Here is a 23,881-nt window from a genome sequence, read left to right on the forward strand (position 1 = left end):
GCAAGATATTTTATTTGATATCTCAGCAGGAGCATGAAGACACAGAGGAACAATTACAATTAGAAGTTTTATTTGTTCCATATAAAATGAGAGGAGAGAGAGAGAGAATAAAATAGCTAAAATAGCTTTTTGCTGTTGCTGCAATAAATGTGTTCAATTTAACCCCATGCTGTTAAAGGTTATATTAACTTGTGACTTCCATCCGTCCATCCATCCATCCATCCAAGCACCATCCGAGAACACTGACATCATATCATGCAACAACAGCAACAATAATAGCACAGCTTCACAGATGACATGTTGATATAGCAGCTTTGGGAGTCGACGTTGTGAGACCATAATGATGAAAGACGTGTGTAGGAGATATAGACTAGTAGGACGGGTTCTGCAGAACTTGAAGCCAGAGAGCCGTTGGTCTCTCCAGTGGACGTGCCTTAAAAATTCCACTTCCTTCTCAGGCATATGGAACTATTCTGAAGCTCCTAAAAAAAAAAAAAGGTGATGATGGAGGTCATACTGAAACGGCAGTTTAAAGGGGAGGAAACCTCCTCAAATCTAGTATGCCCACAACACGCTTGGTTGTTACAGCTAAATGTGTAACACAGCAGCTTCCTGTCAAATGGCATGTCCAGCGTGGTCTCTGTGTTTGACTTTATTCCTCCTCCTCTGACTGTGTCTTCTAGATCGTCGAGCAAGGCAAGAATGCAAAGAGCTACCACTACATCCTGGCTAACCTGGTAAGAGGATCTTATCTCATACCTGTGGTCTTTATACTTTTAACAGGATTCCAGAAACATGTGGTAAATTATTTTGAACATTTTATGCCTTTTTAACTTAATCAACTTAATAAAATTAAATACTCTCATTCTTTCTCTAAATTATATATCAGCAAATCACAAACAACCTGAGACAGATGGAGAAATTTGTTCAGACGTAGGTGAGACCACTGATGTGTGCACGTTTGTACGCAATAACCGTTGTTGTCTGCTGCCATTTTTGAAATGCAAATTGTACCGAGACCCCTTCAGCACTATTCACTCACTAAATGGAACCAAATGAAGAGAAAATTGACATCAGCAGATGCTGTAGTAATAACAGCATTAATATGCAGCTGCTAGCTGGGACAATTTCTCACTGCGGGGCTTTCAGATTGACTCAATCTCTCTAGACTGGCCCGTTTGCCAGATTTAATTTAAAATAATGGTAAGCCTTAGATGGTAATAACAACGGATTCAAGTAGCCATCGTCACATTTAATGGGTTGATTAAACAAACTCACTTTTGTAATTATATTATTTTAGTGTTGCATTTTACTCGTTAGCATACTTAAAGAATGTTGTTTTCTTAGTGTGTTGTTCTGATGACCACAATTGTGCATTAAAGTAGATCATTTGTCGCTAACAGTTAAATGTGCTTAAACATTACTAAGAAATATCCTGATTTGCGTCCGATTGTTGTCCACAGCCTGTTTCTATAGAAACCTCTGCAGCTCACAGCCATGCATTTGCTCAGGCATGAAGCAGAAAAAGACAGCTCTGTCTGCTGGGCTAAGAAATATGGACACCTGGCAAGAGCAGTGGGAGGAAGGATGTCCTGGGGGATTGAATACCACCCCTCATTTGTCTCTTGAAGTTAGAGCGTTCCGTCATTTTTTTTCCTGTCTCCGTAGAGACCCTCCTCCAAAAGCCAGCGCAGAGGATGGAATCAAAATGTTTTTATTGCTTTATTTACTGCGCTGAACGTAAAGGTTGGACAAAGTACCAAAAATTGAGATTTTGAGGACATAGGGCCAAGAGATTGAGTTTTGGAGAACCCTTTCCACTCATCAGTCAAAAGTTTGCTATTAAATCTCAGTCAAATCACAGACAAATGTACTGTCCCCCGCTGCTGTCCTCCATTTTTAGTCATCCTCTGCACAGGCTGACAGGCATCCTGCAGAGAGGCTGAATCAGCCTCTCCGACTTTATGACTTTCTCCAGAACTGGCGTCTCCACTGAATAGTGAAAGGCGAAAAAAATGTACCAGAAGATGCCATTAGAGGAAATCGCTTTTTTTTTTATTCAGCCTGAGGCACCACTCGAATTGTTCACACTAACCCCTGAGGTTTTGATCCTGCCATTGTCACAATAGCCTATGAAGACACACTCCATCAGAGATTAGCTCCAGACTGCTTCCAAATTGAGTTTTTCCCCCCTCCATCTCAGCATTGTTGCTACTCTTGCAAGACAGTCCTGTGGTGGGTTTAATAGGATAACCTCTGTATGTGAACATGGGGATTTGTCCTATACTTGACACATTATCCCATGTTCCTTTAATAAAAGAGGTACTAACAGTTAAATGCACTGGATTGTGCAGGAATGCCCTCTGACTCAGGAGGCCATAAGATCCATAGGCGCAATCGGGCTTTCCACTTCTTTATTGCGCATGACAGATGCATTTTTCTTGCTATAAAATGAAATTCCCTACCAAATAATTAGCCTGCTACACTCGGGTTGCTTGTGATTTTTAGGGAATCAGAAGAAAAATGATCGCCGACTCTGAAATGTCCACCAGGTCACAACATTGTCATTATATAGCTATGGGTTATTTAACCATACATGGGTTCTTTTACCATCGACCCTCTTCAGAGTCATGGCATCAGCGTTAGGTGATCTGAATATGACTGTAAGGTCTGAGCACCTCTTGCCTCTGCCGAAACATTTTCTTACATTTTTCATTGTAAGCAAGAGAGCATATTTCACTTAAAGAGCCTCACATTAAAAATGTAAAATTCTATGACACCAGTTGTCCACAGCTTGTTTGAACCCTTTGCTGTGTTGCTGTTGGAACATCTGGGTGCTGTCAGTAAGGCTGTCAGGTCCACTATAAACCAAGAAAGGTGAATTTCACTGTGCATCTGTTGAAGAGTATAGATCTGAGGCGCTCCTGTTTAAAGGGAGCATGTTCTTCAGCTGGGCTGACATTGATTTTTGGAGACATAATTAGGAGCTGAGATAAAGGTGGTTTGTTGACAGACTCCAGAGGAATCACGGAGTGCAGAAAGTGTTCATAAGGAGACCCCGTGTTTCTCGAGCAAAAGCGCCCATTTTCTCCCTGACATCTTGGTTCACATCTCGTCTCAGGGCTTCCTAGACATTGACCTGACAGACCTGAGGAAAGGTGGCGCCAACATCACCGGCTTCCAGCTTGTCAACAACTCCGACCCCACCGTCAGCCGTGTCGTCCAGCAGTGGATGGAGTTTGACAACAAAGACACCAAAATGCCCAAGAGCGGCCTTAAAGTACTGCTCTTTTACTGTCTGCATGCCTGTATTGTCTTTAGGTATCGAATAACAGAATTAACATGTAATCATAGTCACATAGTGCACTTCTGCCTTCCCGAAGTGACACCAACAAAAAAAAAAAGAAAATTGTCGAAAGGGAAATGTGGAGAGTGATATTTACTGTATTTTTATGACATTTACCCCTTTTCATTGTCTCCTCCTGTGTTCGATCTTGTGCTCTCTTTTAACAGTACACAGGCGCGCTGACCTATGACGGGGTGAAGGTCATGTCCACGGCCTTTCAGAATTTAAGGAGACAGAGAATAGACATCTCTCGGAGAGGCAATGCCGGAGAATGCCTCGCCAACCCTCCGGCTCCCTGGGGACAGGGCATAGACATCCAGAGAGCCTTGCAGCAGGTCTGTGTGCAGGCTTGCTTAGGGCCACGCTAACGTAATGTGCATCCACACGTACGCGAGCACAAATTACTGAGTGGCACGCAAGCTAACAGGTTGTGAGTGGTGGCTGGATGAACAGATTAGGTCTCATTCTGTCGTGTAAAGTTCACATTAAGTCGCAGGAGAGCTCCCCAGTATCAAATGTGACATTGTGGCTAGTAAACAAAGCCTGCAGGTGACGACGCTCGGCTGTGATCATCATGGAATATGACAACAACAATTGAGTTTAGAAATGTAATATTTGGCGAGGGAAATAGAAATCCAGAACTGGCTGTAAGCTTTTCAATCTGGTGGAGACTGTGGGGCACGTACAAATGTGTATTGAGGAATGAGGACTCTACACAAACCCAGTATGGCCGGCCCAAAACCGTTAACGTCAGATTTGGTGCCACCGTTTACACCAAGTACATAAGTGTAGTTATTGCATTTATAAGGCTGTAAATTCGGTTGCTTGGGAGTGTGTGTGGGCAGCCCTGGGCTCTGACTGCAGCCTGGCTGTGCAGAGGCCTGCTCACAGTCAATCTAGCCATCTGCCCGGAGATAGACGGGAGATTGAAGCCGTGTTCGCTCAATTAACTCCATCGCACAGCCAAGACAAACACACTGTGCTGTACACACACACATGTGCGCGCTCACACACATCAACATCTGCCATTCGTTACAAGAGGGACACAGTTTCTGTGGACTTTCGCGGATGAGTGTTTTTCAGACCGGGCCAGCGCTCCTTGTGTGAATGCTGTATGTGTGCCCTATTATTGCCCTCTGCCAGGAATGCTGGACTGATTCTCTCCAAGTCGTACTTTGGGAGGTAGTTCATCAATACTGTATGTGACTCGATTACAGGTTCGTATAGATGGATTGACTGGTCACATTCAGTTCAATGAAAAGGGGCGCAGAACCAACTACACTGTTAGCATCATGGAACTGGCTCCATCCGGACCAAAGAAGGCAAGCCCATAACCCTCTGTCAGAAACTCAATTATGTCTAGATTATAATAGCTGTTATCTGTCATATATTATCTTCCTCAATGTAATGCAGATTGGCTCCCAGTTCATCTTATCTAGTTATCTATGATTCTTAGGTTGGCTACTGGAATGAAGAGGAGAAGTACGTGAACACCGCAGTCTTCGTGAGAGGCAGCAACGACACTTACGGCCTGCAGAACAGAACTTACATCGTCACTACCATCCTGGTGAGTCCGTGATAACGGGAGGAAAAACGGGGAGATGAGCTGAGACAGAGGGAATGAAAGGCCAGTTAACATTTTACTTTAATTGAAATTTCGAGTTTCTAAAAGTTGAGAATAGACTCTGTGATCATATCGCCCGTCCTCCCTGCTTCTGCCCGGCCTCTAGTCTCCGAGCTGTCTTGATCCCTGCTCGGAATGATAATCAGTAAGTTTAACAAAGTACAAGTTTTAGCTGTCTTACCTTCAACGTATTTTATGAAGAGTCCTCAGTTTCTTGTTAAAACTGGTATTTTTTTTCTCCTTCTGCTCACTGTGTTCATCTCACACATGTGAAGAACAAAGATGCTTTGAAGGGACTGTGAGGGCAGCAAAGAGCTTCTCAGCTCTCTGGGTTATTAGGTGGTCATGAAGAGGAATAACCTGGGCTATTATGTTAGTGTGGGATGTCCACATGAGTTCATCAACACAAAACACTGGCCATAAATATCCCCACAGGGAGAAATAGAAGTATAATATACGTTTTTAAAATGTACATCCATTAGAGTACATTGCATGAAAGTACCGGTACATACATAACTACATACTGCACTGCGTTAGTTACCCTTCCACCAAGAGGACTTTTTAGCATCAAACTTTTTCATTAAATAACCTTGTTTCCTCAGTATTCACAGTGCATTTTCACGCTGATTCACATAATTGTGACATTTAGGTATCCTATGGAAATAGTCCTTCCACAAATAGAAACATGGAACAGTCCTTGGAAATTCCAGTAAACGCTAATTCCTTGCAATAGAATGTTTGTCTCACGACCTCATCACTAGATTCTTTTTAATGACGCATCTCTGTTCACAGCAGGTATAAATATCCCTTAAGCTGATTAAATCTGGCATAAAAATAAAAATCTGCAGCAGTGTTTGATGCTCGCCCTTACAAAGGGTTAATGGAGTAAAGGAATTCAACCGTGCATTTCCCTCGAGGCGACGTCTCCGCTCACAAGATAAAGGTTTCCCAGAGGTGACAGTGCCGAGTGCTGATGTATGATGATGGACAGCCGAACACAACAACGGGATTCGGGATTCAACGGGAACGCAGATTCAGTTACACGCAGCGATGTCTGTTGTTTAAATAGGAGGCTGCTGTATTCTCAGAGGAAAGATTTAAGAGTTTAGGAGATTTAGGGGTTAGAAATACTGCTTTAACAGTTTAGTTCATTTGTTTTTAGTTTAACATGTGGCTAATATGGCTAAATACAGTATAGCTCAGGGTTTTAGATCATTCAGCATTGATAATTACTGATATCTTTTCTGACAAAATCAGGACCAGGAGAAAAACATATTATTTTTAAGCATTTTTATTTTAAATTTACAAGAAATGACAACACAACCATAGAAAACAAAAGTCACAATCAGCACTTAATAATATGTTACTGTCATAATAAAACCTTACCGTAGTCTCTGGTCTGACTTGTAGGATAAGAAAAAGATGACATCGTACTACCCGTTGTATTGCTAATTTGCCCGTTGTGGCACTCATTTTCCATTTGTGATCTCGATAACTGCAAAAAATTAAGCACGAGATGACAAAATGAGCGACCAAAGGTGGCGCTGTTAGCATGTCACTCTAACTGATCAGCGATCGCTCCACGCTGACGGGTAACCAGACAGAGACTGGCTTTGTTCAGCCAACTAACCTTTGTTTCGCAACTTCTGGTTTAGTCTGAGACAAGATAAAGAAAAACTAGGGAACGTTTTATTGAACACATTTTTATCCATTTTAATTACGCATCTGTCGCAAAACATATCATTATCGTACTTCCATCAATCACCATCAATCTTTTTTGCTTACAGGAGTCCTTAAACTCACTCATGTAATTTTTTTTAAAAAAAATCATCGCTGTGGTCAGCTTTATAGTTGCTGCATTACATTAGCCAAAGTTCAGTTGGGTTATATCAGAGATGTAACCTGATTGGCATTTAATTAAAAATATCAGTGAAATCCCCCCATTTAACCCCGGAAAGTTCCGCTCTCCCATGAGTCTGCTCCTAAAATAACTACGCCTGACAAAATCTCCTATCGCTGTCCCCTTTTTCAGGGAAGTAAATTGGTTCTGTGTCTTGGAACCTGAGAGTACAGATAAGGTGTGAGCAGTTATTGCGGCGGCGTTATGTTGTAATTCCTCTGCTCACTGATTCGCTGCGCAGGAACGTGCTGTTTGACCAGGATGACAGCATCAAACGTTGTTTACTGCTGTTTACTGGTGACTTCATTACAGCTCATAAACCTCAGCCTCAGTGTCACAGACCATTAGTTGAAATAAATCTTTGTATCTTGCATTGGTTCATTTTCATTTGGTAAAATTTGTGCTTGGACAAATCCGACCGTCTGGATGGGAAACTGGGCCATGTTTGTGATTCATTTTGGCCCGAGGGCGGGCGGCAACTTTCTCTCCGTCAGGAACTTCGGTGTCTGTTGCGCCAACTCTGTCTCCAAATGGCAACAGCAGAGCAACCTGCCAGCCCTCGTCCACACAATAAATTGGCTTTATTTCCATACAGGTAATGGAAATGGGGCCACGTCGTTCACCTGAGCTGTGGTGGGAGGTGAAATAAGGAGAAGAGACGCAGAGAGCTGCAGCGTCGATTTGAAAATTTACTTTGAGGGTTTATCAACCCCGAATGTGTTTGCCGAGCACTCTAATTCAAGTAATACAGCAAAAATAACATCCATCGCCACAGAGCCTTCTGGGAATATGAGCTTGAATTAAGCAGAATCTTTTTTTGTCATAGTCGATATTCATCAAATGTGTATTATAGTAATTTCAGCGATAAGGATTGACTGTAATGAAGCAGATTGTGTGTGTGTGCGTGCGTGTGTGTGTGCCTGCAATATATTGAATATGAAAATACACATCAACCACCAAAATGAGGACATTTTGGCTGCTCCTCACAACTTCAAAGGTCTGTTTGAGGGTTAAGACATGGTTTTAAGGTTGAGGTTAGAATTGGGTTTAAGCTGAGGTCAGGAAGTAAAAGTCCTCACAAGTACATAAGTACAAGGGTGTGTGTTAACCATGGTTGACCTGCATTCTCAAAGAATGTGCAGAAGGTTATCTGGACCAAATCCCACCTGACTTTCTGTGTTCACGCCATGTCACTTTGTGCATGTGTGTGCTTTTATACATGAGTGCTCACATGCACACGTGTGTGTGTGTGTGTGTACTTCTCATTGTCTGCGACTGTAATCCAGACCTTTCCCCCATTATCTCCCAGGGGTGCTGTTTCTCCATGTGTAACAATGATTACCTTCACCTCCACTGTACAGAAAATCCCAGATAACTGTAACACCCCCCCCCGACCGTCCCCAGACCCTGGTAAAAATGTGATGGCAGGATTTGTTCAGCTCAGCACCGTCTTTGCTAAAAGCAGGCCCACATAACAACGTGTGGGAATTGAGGCCTGTCAAGTGCTGGTGGACAATTCAGCTGGGGTTGACTGGGATTCTATATAAAACACAGTTGTCATGTCAACTGTAACTCCTCAAGAATCACCCAATCAGTGGTGGGATGTACGGCTGTCTGAATGACAAGACCAGCCTGTCTCTGGTGCGCCGATACAAGGCTCAGAAAGGCACACAAAGTTTGTGCATGTCTCTTGCAGTTGGAACAAGAAAGACAGTAATACACGGCCGTAATAGCTCATTTTTGTGAAGTTGTTTAAGCCCGCGCTTGTCCTCTCTCCGGCAGGAGTCTCCATACGTGATGCTGAAGAAAAACCACGAGCAGCTGGTGGGGAATGACAAGTACGAAGGCTACATCGTGGAGCTGGCTGCAGAGATCGCCAAGCACGTGGGCTACCAGTACAAGCTGAAGCTTGTTTCTGATGGCAAATATGGCGCCAGAGACCCCGAAATTAAGATGTGGAACGGCATGGTGGGAGAGCTGGTTTATGGGGTAAGTGAGGAAAGCCTAGGCCTGATTCTTTCCCCCAGCCTAACTCTAAATTTGCATTCATGTTCAGTACATTCAAATTGATTTTTTTAATGCAAATGCTTCAACTTACATTCAAATTTTATTTATTTATTCATGTCTCTATTAAATCATGCCTCACACAAAACTTATTTCACAGCATAGAATTCTATAGCTGAGCTACTGTCACATCTAATCAATCCCGGAGACTTTGGCGTTGAGCTCCGGGCGAGTGTAACTTGGCCGTAGAGACAATGCAAACATGTGTAACACTTATCTGCATAATGGACGTATGCTATCTTTTTAGCTTGTCAGTTAATTTGCCTCCCCGTCTTCTCGCCCCTTTCTCAGAAAGCTGATGTGGCAGTGGCTCCTCTGACCATCACCCTGGTCCGTGAGGAAGTCATCGACTTCTCCAAGCCCTTCATGTCTTTGGGCATCTCCATCATGATCAAGAAACCCACCAAGTCCAAGCCTGGTGTCTTTTCCTTCCTTGATCCTCTGGCCTACGAGATCTGGATGTGCATCGTGTTCGCCTACATCGGTGTCAGCGTCGTCCTCTTCCTGGTCAGTCGATTCAGTCCTTATGAGTGGCACGCCGAGGACTACGAGGAGGGGGGAGAACCACAGTCTCCCACGCAGGCTGCGGCCTCCAACGGGGTGCAGCAGAGCCAGACGCCGGTGCAGCAGAACGCCAACCAGCAGAGTCAAGAGCAGTCCAACGAGTTTGGAATCTTCAACTCGCTCTGGTTCTCACTGGGGGCCTTTATGCAGCAAGGATGTGATATTTCACCACGGTAGGAAAAACGAGAGGACAAATGATGTTGGAGTCGCAATAAATTCTGCTGAGCCATCATCTCCTGTTGATCACGTTGCGATATTATGCTGAGTTATAGTTCAACAGCTCAATTATTTGAAGCCTCATCATGATTTTTATACGCTTACTTATCTGCAAGTCGCAACCCTGAGCTTTTGAGTTGCCGCCCATATTGGTAGGCGATATTTCTGGCTACCGCAAAAGTTTATTGCTTAACTTCTCGGTTTGCCGAGTTGTTTTTCTTCTTCTTACTTATTGCCACTTTCTTGTCATATGGAGCGGTGTTACATTTTGAGGAGGAGCACCGACGGGAGTGTGAGACTCATGTTGCAGAGTGTTGCGTTTCCTGTCTCCCCTCTGTGATTGCACCTTGCAGCGGGGTAAATATGCGATTGACCTGCGGGGCTGAGTGAGTGCGTAGGTTTCTCAGCTGTTTTTGAACTTTGCCAGAATCCGTCTATGGGGCGACACAATCATGTCGGGTTTTCACCCGTTTTCAGACTTGTGCATTATCTTTTTTTTACCCCAATCAATCAGGGTAAAGGTAAATATCAGCCTTTTGGCAGGCTGCTGTGAAGGAGCTCAGTGTGAGCGGTGAGTGGTTTGCACCGGCTCCCCTCGAGTGCTCTCATGAGCTATGGAAGGAAACCATTCTCCAAAGGTCACCAATTAAAAAGCTCATTATGTGTCTGAAATTAGAGACACTGAGGTCGACTTCTGCTGCTCTCCAGAGGGATAAGCAGATGGAGATGAGAAGATTATGACAGCACTGTCAGTAGAAGCTGTGAGGCAGCCGAGGCCAATGCTGAGGTTTACACTTCCTGAGTGGTGCGGGCGCGGTGTGGGCGGAGCTCGCTGTAAGTTCCAGATGGAGTTGCTTTACAGCAGCGGTGTCAACCCCAATCAGAGAGGGGGCCAAAACAGCACTTAGTCTAATAAAAAAAAAAGATTTACTGACATGAACAGGAATGGCCATAGACTTTATCAATCCACAAAAAAGCCCGGTTTCTCATCAACAATGTATTTCAGCAAAATTATAATATTTTAGGCATAAGCGAATTGATCATTCTTGTAACTCTTTTCAAAAAAATCTAAACCACAACAGAAATATAAGAGGTGCGAGTCCATTTTAGCTGTACTGAGAAGTGGCAAAAGCAGTGGGGAACGTCATGGTTGAGATCAGCTTTGTGACTCTTTGGCAACGCAGAAATTGAAATGGGAACTAAAGACCAAAACTTGTCGGCTTGAAAGGCTTTCGCTGTTTCATCCATGTCCAGTCCAGTCCCTGAAGCCAAAGGCTAAGCGCAGCTAAAGATTTTTTATTTTTTTATTGTTTTGAAAAGAAACTGCAAATCAGCAAGGATGGTCTGAGAGCAGTAGTGCATTGTGGGATTTGTAGTACATCAGGGGTGCAGACTGTATATTTATAATAATCCAATTAATAATTTTTTTTTATTGAGTCCCACTTTGTTGAGTCCCAGTTTAACTAATTCAACAAAATTACATGTAACTCCTTATCATGAGACAGAATGAGAGTGAGTTACAAAGAGAAGCAGGTGAGAAATTCTAAAATTGCTCATGTAAGGTCATCGAAGTGGCTGTGCACTCAGCCAGGACAAGGTGAATTTCCGTAAGTGTCTCTGCTCTGTTAAAGGATCTCGCTCTTCCCTTGATTGAGCCGCTGAAAGCTGCGAAAATTATCACAAAACACTCCATTTTATCATTCATCTTGTAACATTTACAAAATGTGTTTTCGTTAATATCAGAGAAGAGGGACTCGGAGCACCGTCAAGGCTGCACCCAGCACATGGGTTCTCAGGAGTACATGATGTAGGTGTCACATCTCCTGCTCCCACAGGCCCTCACCTGACATTTAGCATTTTCTGCCTGGAGACTGTGTGGCACTCCGTGCCGGTTGAGGCCGGTTGTCCCGATCCCTGTCTTTGTAGAGCCAGCCGACGCATCCACAACAGCTATTAATTTCCTCCTACAGATTTCATCATCCATTCTGATATTGTTCCTTCCCCTGTGGATAAATCGTCCAGTTTCCCGTGCATGCGAAAGTGCATGAATCTGTGCCACAAGATCACACAGGTTCTGCCCAACCCAGCTGGATAGATTTCATGGTTCTTTTCTGATTTTCCTGTGGTTGCAACTCAGTTTGATGGCCGTCTGGGAGTCAGAAGGCATCAGCAGAAAAAAAAAAAAATTACCCACCTTAAGTGGGTGCGCACGTGCAAGAGCCCGAGGTTAATAGTAGTCCAGTTGGCTGACTCTGCCCGGTGTTGAAAAGAGGGCATGCCTCACTTTATGGAATGTCGCCCTAAAGGAACCATATTCCCCTTGAAAATTTGGGTGACCTAGTTGCTCTACTTAGCACAGTAGCATTGCCTCTCGACGTCTTTCCAGAAGTGTTGAAAGTTCACTAATGGCTTCTGAGGGTTTTGTTGTACAAACGACCTCTGTGCTGCTTGAACTTCTGCAAATTAATTTTTTTCACGTGGAATTTGAAGAAGAGAATAATGCGAAAAGAGAGTGGGCGCAGGACTTTTTTGATGAAAAGTTTGTTTCTCCTTTTCAGAAATTAACCTTGAATTCAAAGCTCTTCTTCTCACGCTCCAACTGTTGAGCTTCTGTTGTATAAACTTCTAAATCAAATCAAATCATACACTCTGCAGTTATTTTAAAACCACCGAGACTGAAGCTATAAGACATATTGTCTTTAAATTGGGAAAGATTTGCCAGCAGCTGCTTGTAAACCACTCATCGCCTCGCCCACAGTGGGAACGCCACATTCTCAAGCTGCTTTGAGCTCGCAGGTAGGCGGCTCAAAGGACTCCAGTCGTTATGCTCCTGCGTTTAATCAGAGACAAAAAGGCCAAGGAAGCACATTTCCCATCCTCGGCGTCCTGGATTAATCAGCACGCATGTTTAATTCGCCGCCCTGCGTTTATTGGCTGGTTCTATTTAAAGCAGCCTCTTGCTATTTTCTCTGTCTGCAGCAGGTTGTCTGCATCAACTGTTCTGTCTATGTCATGCACATCCAGAGCACAGCCGTCTATAGACAGGTCTTTATATATTAACGTGTACAGCAGTGGGGTGATTTTTTTGGGGGGGGTGTCGTCCTCTCTTGCTATTTATTCTCCAAGACCTTGTTTACTGTGCTCTTTCTAAATGTCAGCACTGTCAGTCAAATGCTCCCATAAAGCCCAGTCGGTGCTGCTGGGCCCTCCCTGTGTTTATCTCTGCAGACAGGAGGGCTCAGAGCCCACACACACGGCTGCATCCACCTATCCATCCATTCACCCATCCTTCTCTAATCACCTCTTCTCACTCTCTGGTTCTGCTCTGCTCTTTATCCCCTTATAGATCGCTCTGCACCCTGCTGTGGCATATTTTATACCATTGCTGATGCTTCCTGTTTCGGCTGGTATGCTCACCTGCGCCCATAAGCTCCAAAAAAAAGTTTGGGTTTTTTTTAGCCATAGCTGTTTGTGTTGTTTGGGGGATTTTGTGCTGCGTCTTGATTTGGATGCCCCTCCTGAAGAATTCGATTTCTCTATCATTCGTCCATATGTGGACTTTTTATTTCACCCTCTCAACAGCTGTCCAGAGTGACAGTGAGCAGATGCAGTTCAGCCCTGCTCTTTTTATCAGCACTAACACCTTCTTTTGTCGCCCAGTCCTGAGTTGTCACATCGACCCCACGTGGCAGACTGGTGCTGACAGTGGCTTGTTGGTCATGTTTGTTTCTAATTGCCTTTTAGAGTGAATCTATCGATCCTTTGTCTGTTAACAGCTGCAATTTTTCTAATCAGTAATGTGTTTGAACCCCGGGGTGAAACTGGAAGAGGCACAGCCGTGGCACATGAAAAACATGTGTGTGCCTTTAAGAAAGACCCAGGGTGTAATCAAACCCCCCTTAACCCTTTTTGTAAAGTTTTAAGGGTTTTTTTTAGAAGACAAGGTAATGCTGTTGTCCAGGTTTTATTTCCATACTTCTTGAACATTTCATGACTTTGCTTCCTGTCCGTTTTGAAAGCGCAGGGAACAAGACATCGTGCATATTTAGCCGGGAGTGTTTTTAAACTTGTGTCTCAGAGGTGGAAAAAAGGTCAGAAGTTTGAGCAAAAAAAGCTCATGGGTTTCTGATCCTTCAGTCAGAGATTTTTGTTGAGTTCAGATGTCATCGTATTTGTGTTAAGTCGTGTCTCCTGCTCAGCACCTCTGTGGCCTCTCTGTTGCATGATTGTAGACTGTCATAAATCAGCCCTGCGTCTTACACTCTGCCGGGCACAAACGACCATTTTTCAGCCTGGCGGTCAGAATCACTGAAGAATGGACCCTGTGGACTGGTCACCGTGGGAGGTTCAGTATATCACAGAGGGAGTTTTTTGTCATAAGATTTCGTTGTTGTTTCATCCTGAAGAGACAAGCTGACGTCTTTGAATAATTCAATGCTTACCTGCTGGACTTAAAAAGTAATAATGGGTCTTATCATATAAGGGCAATTAAACGCAGACATAACAAGCTTTTCCAACACATTATGGGGCTGTGCTATAATTATATCACAAGTGTTTACGTGATACATGTTAACATTTGGAAAAGCTTCTAAAGTGAAACAGAATATTCATTATCAGGGTTCACATGATTCCCAGCTAGCAACGGCGTGATAATCGGCAAAAAAATACCACTTTCACGTTCCCTCAAATGTCTTTGTATGTAGCTGTCTTCAACAAGTATTAACGGGCTAAAAGGCTGACCGTGGTGCTGTTTTAGTTCTGTTTTTTAAAGTTTCTCGCATTTTTTTTACATTCCATCCAGGTGTCACAAAAATAACAAACTCGGTATGTCTTCAGTGAATATTGAGTTCCTGATGAGTTGTCCAAGGAGAATCCAAATGCAGTGATTCTTGATCTTGCACAGCGGTGCGTTACAGATCACTTTACCTTTTTTTTCATAAAATGAGATCATGTTACACACCAGTACGTTACATAATTGTGGCGCTGCCAAGCAGTTTGGGTCGGAAGGAATCATTTATTCATTAAGAGATGGTTCAGTTTAGTTCACAGCAACACTTGATATTTTATTTATCTGGAAATTGCATGAAGGCAACCCTTGATCATAGATGCATATAAGCTCGCTCACAGCAGCCACCCACCCCAGAGGATGTCACTGAGGTGCCACACTGTAAACAAGGAAAGATACCATCCCCTCAGAGCGCACTCTGCCAAATCTGCATTTAAAACACGCTCACAAAGAGGCGTGCACGCGTTCCCTGCAGCAGACAGTGCAAACAAATGGTGACAGTATGAGAAAGTCTCCCCCGCAGCCATGAATTATACACCAAATCCAGCGGGCCACATGGGAAATTTACCTGACCTAAAGTAAACACTTCCAATAGTCTGGGTGAGCTGATGCGCAGGTGTGACGCAGGGATGGCTGTTTGTGAGTCCGTGCGTGCTGGCATGTTTGATGAAAGACGCCCTAATGAGCTTTCACTCAGTAATCCTATCTATCAGAGTGGTTTCCCGTATAGAAAGAACGACCGGGAAAGAGGTAGGAGGAGGCAGAGGCGGAGGAGTGAGGTGACTGAAGTCTCTCTCAGCTCAGCTGCACTGTTTGGAGTGTGTAGTTTGTTACCATGGCAACCGTAAAGACAGAGAGAGATGGATTTCTGTCAGAGCGACGCAGCTCCGTGTTAAACAGCTCTCGTGTGTGACTGAGGACGTGCTTGCCACCTTTTTATGTTGTGTGCTAAAATGCATTTGTTCTGGTTGTGCATTAGCTTCCAGTCAGTAGTTGTGATGTGTCCTGCGCTCAGATTGCTGTTCTCAAGCCAGAGTGACTAAGAGGCTGTGCGTATGTGTGTGGGCGCGATGTGAGCTCTCACTCCTCACCAGCTCTGACTTATCTCAGGTTGCACGCGGCTACGACAGCATCCGCGGCACCGTTCAGCCACATGCACCACGACCACAGGAATATCTGGATCTAATTTGCCCCTCCGCTCCGACGCAGTTTTCCACACATCGCAAAACGATTGCTCCAATCAGCTCTTCTATAATTAAACAAATGCACATTAGCATGATCAGTACCGCTGTCTGATTTCTTTTGCCATAGTGTAATTAAAAGTGCAATAACTAGCTTTTGGTTTTGCTGCTGTGGGCTAGCAGCATTAACATAATGCTCTCTTTTCGACTCACTGGCATGGTTATATTGACATTTCGGTGGAGAACAGATGGGGAAACAGAGATGTTTTAATAAATCCTTTTGCTTCCTTGTGTTTGTCATTTAGGGCTATACAATGGAAGGTAGTCTAATAATATATAGCTAAACATCCTGAGTCTATCAAATCACAAACAAGTGTCCTCTCCATTATGTGAATAATTTGGTCTTTTTTTGACCCCCAGAGCCTCATTTAAAAACATTAGGTTGAGGAGATAGCATACAGGGATGGAAGAGTGCATAAACTGCTGTGTGCACTAAAAGTAAGTTGAAAACAACTCAATCAGTTTGGTTTGTCTGCACTGAGCCACTCAATCTAGGGGACACAGGAGGGGGGCCAAAATTGTCCCTGAGCGTGAGGTTTCAGGAACCACTGTGGCCTAAATGGCAGGAAAATTACATTAAATGGTAGTTTCTGTTATAAATACTTAATTCTGGTTAATTATCCTGACATGCTCACGTTATTATGCATGTTTTAGGGGATGGTTTTGCTTTAAGGAGCCTGCTGGGAATCTGGGGCTTAATAAAACATTTATAAACACCAAACTTTGGCAGGCTTCTGTGGAATAACTGCGGAAAGAGCAATTAGCAGTGTCAATGTAAAAGAACCTCTGAAACTGCGTCACTGCCTGTTTCAGGCACTTGCAGACACTGCAACATTAACGTAATGTGACAGACAGCAACAGCGTGGAGAGATAGAAACTCGCTCAAATGGTGCTTTGACGGCTTTGTAAAATGGAAACTGGTGCAAAAATGAACATATCTAATAATTCAACACCAATTGCCTTTTATCAACTACAGTAAATTCCGATGCATCTAGAAGAGACAGTTATTCTCCTGATACCTGCCAAATCACCCCCCCCCCCCAAAAAAAAGGGATGTTGTGAAAAACCTCTCTCCATTTCTGTTGAGAGTTGGAGGTGATCACAGATCTGTCATTTCTAATCCGTTTCAACGTGCCCATTACTGTCTGTTTTTTTTACGCTTGTTAAAGTCATTAGTCATCGCTAATTACCATAGCACATAGAGGAGGACATCCAGGAGAATTCTAATGAGAATGTTGCTAGTGCGGAGTCTTCGGAAGCTGTAGGTGGAGATCATATTGCAGATCTGGATCAGATCTGATAGGCTGACGCATAGGTTCATTTTGCCATCTACCATAACAAACTCAACATATTGTTAATTTCTGTTATATAACTACAAATATGACAGCTTCATATTTAGTTGTTCAATTATTGCTGCTTTAGTTCCATCTAGTTGTAAGAACTCGAAGTGAATGCCTTTGCTGGACCCTGCCCTTCTTTTTGTCTGTCAGAAACGCTACGGTGGCTGGTGAAGAACAAAATGGATTTCTCTACAAGTGTTTGAAGTAGATAGTAAATGTAGAAAAAGCTTCTAAAGTAGAGATTTGGCCTGTTACTGAGTGAGAAACACAGGAGAACAACTTTCCATCATCTAAGGATCCACATTTATAAGGCTGCTAAATTAAAGCAGGTATGATTAGTCAAGGCTGAGGTCATTACACATTAATAAGGAATGTCTGTGCATATTAGATTTATAGAAATAAATCTTATACCCTGGCCTGTCTTCTTCCAGACTTTCTGTCCTCTGCGTGTGCTTCCATCTCAGCAGCAAAATTTACAGTTTGTTAAGCAGAAACATCATCATTCATTTAACAAAATAAACTTTCTTCACTTAAACGAATGAAGGGAGTGTGTCGATCCACGTGTCGTGCTTGATCCACTGAAAGTCCCCTTTAAACTGAGTCTGCTGTCACTGACTTGCGTCACTGAATGCTGTTAAATTCCCACATTTCATCTTCAGGCTACTGAACATGTTGACAATCAAGTCTATCCTCTGATGCAATAACGTCCAATCTGAAGCTACAGGAAGCTTCTTTACCAGAGTTGATGTAGCGTAGCATGTGGAATGCTGCCCCCTACAGTTCGGGAGGCGCTCTCCAAATCTCAGAGGGCGTCACCGTCGCTTTGGATGTAAAATTCTTTTGTGCATCCAGAGCTAACCATCAGTCAACTTTACCTTAAGCTACAAACATCACATTTACACAGCCACATTTTTTCTTACCGGGGCAAAAATGTCTTGTAGTTAATTAACCCATTTAACCAACAATGATCAGTTCTCCAACATTTCTATATACGTAGGTGCCTTTAATCTACTCCTTACTGTCTCTGTGCTTCATAATATACTAAAAGAGGCTGAGTGAATAATTGATTAATCACTGCCTTAACAAGACGATTGAATTGAACGAGGCTGCTTGAAATTACAGTCTCTGGAAGATTTCCCCTTCTGTGATAAGACAGCTTAGTTAATGTTTCAGCGAGGTACCGAGGTTGGCTGCTGTGCAATAATGCATGAGGAGCGGAAAAGAGGCTGAAAGGCAGCCAGTTCAAAAGGAAACAAACAGAGACAAACGGGCGTGTGTTTGCCAGAGCCTCCGCTCAACTTAAGTGGGAGAAGAACCAACAGACACCCACACACTCCAACAAGCATCACACACTCACGCAGCAAATGGTGACCTGGTTGTTACGCTGACAAAACACACACACACACACACGCATTGTCCATTGTTTGTGTGCGTTTTTGTGCGCGCGCGCTAGTGTCTGTGCCAAGGTGCCGACCAGGCTCGTCATGGTCCAAAACAAGCCCGTGTCAGCGCTCGCTGGACACAAAGAGACAGGCGGAGAGCACGGTAAAAAAGGTGGGGTGGATGGAGCGGAGAGGAAAGAACGGGGGAGAATAAAGGAACGGGATTATACAGCTGTTGACTGCCATCTCTGGAGGCCAGCAACAGTCTGAGCTGAGGAGTGTGTCAGCCCCTGGTGGTGCTATCGTGTTTACTTCTCATCACTGTCGTCGTCGTCTTCTTATTCTTCCTCCTCCTCCTCTTTGTCTTCTGCTTTGAGATTTCTCCAGGTGCCCCATTTCCCCTCAGTCTAAAAGTATATGGGTCGTTTGCAGAGTGTAAATTGCTCCGGTGTGCGAGTCAATGGGGTGTGTGTGTGCGTGTGTGTGTGTGTGCGTGTGTTTCTGCCGCTCATCTGGCGATCACCGGAATGACTTCCTCCTCTCTCCTCCGACTCTAATTAGGAATGAGCGGCAGTTACAGGAGGAGTTTGACTCAGTTTGGTCCAACCTATTAGCAAATGTTCCTCTTTTTTGCTGTCGTTGCTTTTTCATACACAAAGGAAGCAGCTCATTTTAGATGGCACGTACATTTTAGAGGAAATAAACCAATTTCAGTGTCAGTATTAGTGTGATTGAAATGTAAATCATCAGATATCAAACCTACGTTCCTCAGTTTGATACGGCGCTGACGCTTCAGCTTTAACCCTTGACAGGCTTGGTTATGTTCAGCAGCATTTACCTGAGGCAGTGCTCCTCTAAATGAGCTCAATTCCATCTCCACAAAACCAGTTTAAGACAAATGGAAGGCATAGCTACGCCTGCAACACATGTCGTTTGACCAAAATGCACCATGGGAAGTTTTATTTATTTTTGGCAGTTTTTGGAGACTTGTTGTTGTCTTTGTTCATTCGATCTTTTAGAAAGTTCTTGCAGCTGGGATTAGTGCTGTGAACAATAATTAGACCTTGTTCAGTAGCCCAGCCTCTGGGCCAGTTTTTTCTTGTTGCCGTTCTCATGCTAACACCTCCGAGCCACAGGATGTCGATGTTTTAATCGCATGTTATTTTATTTGATCTTAACTTATCTTGTTGGGTGGGTGAACCGGAGGGTATCGCAGGAGAATCGACCACTTGCTCGTGAGTCATTCGTTCACTGTAGTACAAAATTTGCACTTAGATACTTAGAGAAAGCTTGTTGTGTTCTCACTGCGCATAAAGAGCTTAACCTTGCCCACACCTCTTTTGAACAGTGATCAGCCAAACAAGTCAGAATGCACGCAGGCACACACACACACACACACACACAGCCGCAGGCAGCTCTGCTTTCTCCCAGCAGATTTTCAAAGGCTCTATATCCATTCTGTGTTTGCTTTCCACCCGCTCCCCGGCTGCGCTTTCATCATCCACCCGTCATCTGAAAAGCATCTTAAATGATTATGTTTTAGCGTTTCCCTTTTTTTTTCTCCCCTCGTACTTAATCTGGCCTTCCTCTTCACGCTTCATTTGGCTTGGTGGCACAGAGGTGAATCATAAAACGCCTTTTTTGTTTCAGATTTGTGTCATTTCCATTGCCTAAGCTCCGCTGCTCTGTGCCTCCACACTTGTCAAGAGACTCGATGTGTAACGCAACATGATTTCCGCTGTTACAGTTCGAGCTGGCTTGTTTTGAGGTGAAGAGAGAAAGAGGGAGAAAAGGCAGGGATTTGACTCAAGGGATTTTGCTCAGAAAACACTGGTTTTTTTGTTGTTGCTGGGGGTTTTTTTTAATCAAAGCTGTAGCTAAGTGTTTTTCATTTTATTTTATTTTATTTTATTTACATGTGCTATTAAGCCCCAGCAATTAATGCTTGTGTGTCATTATTATTATTATTGGCAACTTTCTTCAATTGAGATTAATTTGGCATGCAGAAATCTGAGCGTGCCATTGTGGAAGTGTTATCTTTCCTTAGCACATTGGACTAAGCTCTGCAAGCATGGTGGAACGAAGTGTGTTGAGTGCAGAAGGAGTGTGATGCAATGTAGGTCATTTGGATGGTGTGAAAACCACAAGGTTTATAGATCCCTCTGCTTGATTGTGTGCACAATTAGCCAAGAAACTAAAGGAAATGTTGCTGTGTATTAGCACAAGCCTTTTTATGAACGCATTATGCTGTCATTTTTTAGCTCTCTTTCTGGCCGGATTGTCGGAGGTGTCTGGTGGTTCTTCACCCTCATCATCATCTCGTCCTACACTGCAAACTTGGCTGCCTTCCTGACCGTGGAGAGGATGGTGTCTCCTATAGAGAGCGCCGAGGACTTGGCCAAGCAGACGGAGATCGCCTATGGAACGCTGGATGCCGGCTCCACCAAAGAATTCTTCCGGGTGAGAAACAAAGACTCCGACATTAAGGATTGAGGAGACCTGCCAGACTATCGGGTCCAATGTGAGGCCGCTATCTGTGGTGTGCAGGTGGAAGCAGAAAAAAAAGCGCTGACTTTGCGTTAATACATACATCATTTCCCTTCACATGTCAAAAATGTCAAAATTGCAAGATTCAATATTGAAATTGAAATGGAAGCCATCCATACAAATGATACTTGAGCAAAAGCTGTTGAAATCGTAGTCATAAAGTGTGACAGGCTTCCTTTTTAAGCGATAAGGGCAGACAGCCGCTATCACTATGGCAACGTGCGCATGAAATAATTTGCTGTCGTGACTTTTAATATTCATTAATTCCGCACGGCTTGTAAAGGAAGTCGTCAGTTGGCCAAGTTGGAGCAAAAGTTTCATCTGCCAGGAAAATATCGCAAAGGCGTCTTTTCTCTGAATTTTCAGAGGTCCAAGATCGCCGTGTTTGAGAAGATGTGGTCCTACATGAAGGCGGCTGACCCGTCCGTGTTTGTCAGGACGACTGACGAGGGCGTGGTGAGAGTCAGGAAGTCCAAGGGCAAGTATGCTTACCTGCTGGAGTCCACCATGAACGAGTACATAGAGCAGAGGAAACCATGCGACACTATGAAGGTGGGAGGAAACCTGGACTCTAAAGGTTATGGGATCGCGACACCCAAGGGCTCCCCCCTCAGGTGAGCCTCAGTCGGTCCTCAGGGCCTGGATAAAAGCTTATTGGCTCTTCTGCATGAGCATCCTCACTTCACCTGTTGATTTTTTTCCACCCATCTGCTTTACATGGTCTGCTCATGGATGAATTCATGCATGTAGATGTAGATTTTTTTAGTGCTTGTTGTTAAATGGCATGCCTTTTGATCGGTTTATTTATGCACCATTTTTACAATGATAACAACATCACTGCGGGTTTTACATACCCGAGGTCATTCTCATCTAAAATCATAGACCTGGTGATCTTCTTCAACATTTTTTTTTGCACCATTGCTTGTACACACAATACTAATGCCATCTTTGGGTATGCATGGTGCTGCTAGCCTCTTCTTAGCTTATTTGTGAGTGCTAGCACAAGTGTAAAGTAGCAGTATGAGAATCCTTTAAGCAACTCGTGTCTCCCCACTCCTCTAATTACATCCTAAACCTGCTCCGTGAGTGTTTGTGTCGGCTGGTCTCGTGTGATCTACTTTCAAAGAGAATTACTCACTCTAAAGGACAAAAAAGAAAAAGCAACAAAAATGTAAATGTGCCTCTCAGAAGCACAAAGGGACCTTTGAGGCAGGATCACGGCTTAAAGGGACTAAACCCTCATGGCTACTTTTCCACTTAGGCTAAGGCTCGCACCTTGAGTACAAAACATGTTTGCATTTACCACTTTCAATGTGATAACCAATGACAATTCAAACTGGATGTACTTTACAGCAATCTGTTCACGCAAAGATGTCTTTTCTCATTACATTTACACCTTAACAAATTGCCATTCATATTTGCAGTGAAAGTGCAGAGAGAGAGGGGGGGGGGGTTGGTGGCTGGCTGGGTGGGCGGAGGCATCTGCAGCCTTTAATCAATCTGTAATATGTCCCGTTCAGGTTGATTAGAGGAGCCAAATGGAGACATTTAAATGGATTTGGCTGAGGTTTTTCAGGAGGTGCCACCAAAGTTAAGAAACTGACTGGAATTAACTTCATAAAAAAAATTGTATTTCACTTCACTAATAAATACCTTTTGATATAAAAACCTTATTACTGGCTGAACATGAGTTGAATCTCCCCCATTGATATATCCACGTTAGATATATTCTATATGAATTTCCTCTCTCTCTCTCTGTCATTCTCTCTCTCATATCCTGCCTTTTTGCTTCCTGGTTGCCATTCAAATGCTTAATTGAGTTTCATTAACAGATTGCTTTCATTTATGACTGGAAATGGCTCTTTTTTGTAATGACTGAAGCATAAAGTAACTAATTTGACTGCTCACCTGTCACAGTTCATGAGTGAAGCACGTTGTCCTCAAAGAGATGACTTCAATCATGCCTGCAGCAACGCGCCGTCCATCAAAAGTGATGCTCATTTGAGCTTCTTTTCGGAGTTTATATTTTTCTTCATATAAATTGAATGAAATTGCCTTTAGCCCTCAATATAATCCCCTTTTGCGCATTTTCTTTTATCTAATAGTTTATATCACTTTCTGTTTACTTTAAATGATGTTTAGTCACATGAACCTAGAGACTAAAACATTGGTTCACTTTTCCATCCCTCTGAAAAAGCAATTTATAAGAATAAAGTCAGCGTTTTGATGATGAATCACATTTGCGGTGCTTGCCAAGCCTAATTGAAATCAGCACTTTGAATATAAATGACTGTGACTCTTCATTTTTCAGGTTTTCCGTCTACAAATTGCATTTATTCCACTTTGTTCTGAACTTTTTGTATATTTGCAGAGCTTCCTGATTCATTTCTCACATGTACGATGTTCCGTTTCCTTCATGCCTGCCTGTTTATCCCATCCCAGCTAACATTCCCCACAGTAGCCTCCCTGACATTTGCCTGCATCAAACCAACAGATTCAATTAACCAATGGCCTGCAGGTCGCTGGATCATCCATGTCCACACACTTTGACTTCTTTCTGTCTGTCTACATCCACGGGGCTAAGAAAGAACTCAGAGGTTTTACCAGCTCTCAGGATTCTTGTGTTCCCTACAGCTGTGTTGTGCATTTACGGTTGAGGATAAAGGCTCTCCTGTTCCTCTAACGAGAAAGGCAGAATATCGCCCAAGTCGATTTTGGTGGCACAGAAGAATTGGCACTGATTTGAGGCAAAGGCTGTAATTTTGGCTTCTTTTTATGCAAATGCCGGTGGCAGTTTCTGCCTTTCTGTGATTTGTGGATGGAGAGAGTCTTTGTCTGCAGCCTGTCAGCTATAGGAAATACACACACACA

At 43.5% G+C, this 23,881-nt stretch overlaps 1 protein-coding gene across 6 annotated transcripts in view; it reads left to right on the plus strand.

Moving 5' to 3' along the window:
* The window catches only part of gria1a (glutamate receptor, ionotropic, AMPA 1a), a 57,516-nt gene that overhangs the window by 25,176 nt on the left and 8,459 nt on the right, over window positions 1–23,881 (plus strand). For all 6 annotated transcript variants that reach the window (XR_003890763.1, XM_029847195.1, XM_029847194.1 and 3 more), the window contains exons 6-14: window positions 684–737; window positions 3,122–3,280; window positions 3,514–3,681; window positions 4,564–4,668; window positions 4,803–4,913; window positions 8,653–8,859; window positions 9,226–9,671; window positions 20,725–20,923; window positions 21,377–21,624. Coding sequence is in view for 5 of the 6 variants with exons in the window: in XM_029847195.1 (XP_029703055.1) it covers window positions 684–737; window positions 3,122–3,280; window positions 3,514–3,681; window positions 4,564–4,668; window positions 4,803–4,913; window positions 8,653–8,859; window positions 9,226–9,671; window positions 20,725–20,923; window positions 21,377–21,624 (1,697 nt within the window). In the remaining variant the exon portion in view is untranslated. The remainder of the gene's footprint in view (window positions 1–683; window positions 738–3,121; window positions 3,281–3,513; window positions 3,682–4,563; window positions 4,669–4,802; window positions 4,914–8,652; window positions 8,860–9,225; window positions 9,672–20,724; window positions 20,924–21,376; window positions 21,625–23,881) is intronic.

Source organism: Takifugu rubripes, chromosome 14 (assembly GCF_901000725.2).
Source record: "Takifugu rubripes chromosome 14, fTakRub1.2, whole genome shotgun sequence".
Classification (NCBI taxonomy): Eukaryota; Metazoa; Chordata; class Actinopteri; order Tetraodontiformes; family Tetraodontidae; genus Takifugu; species Takifugu rubripes.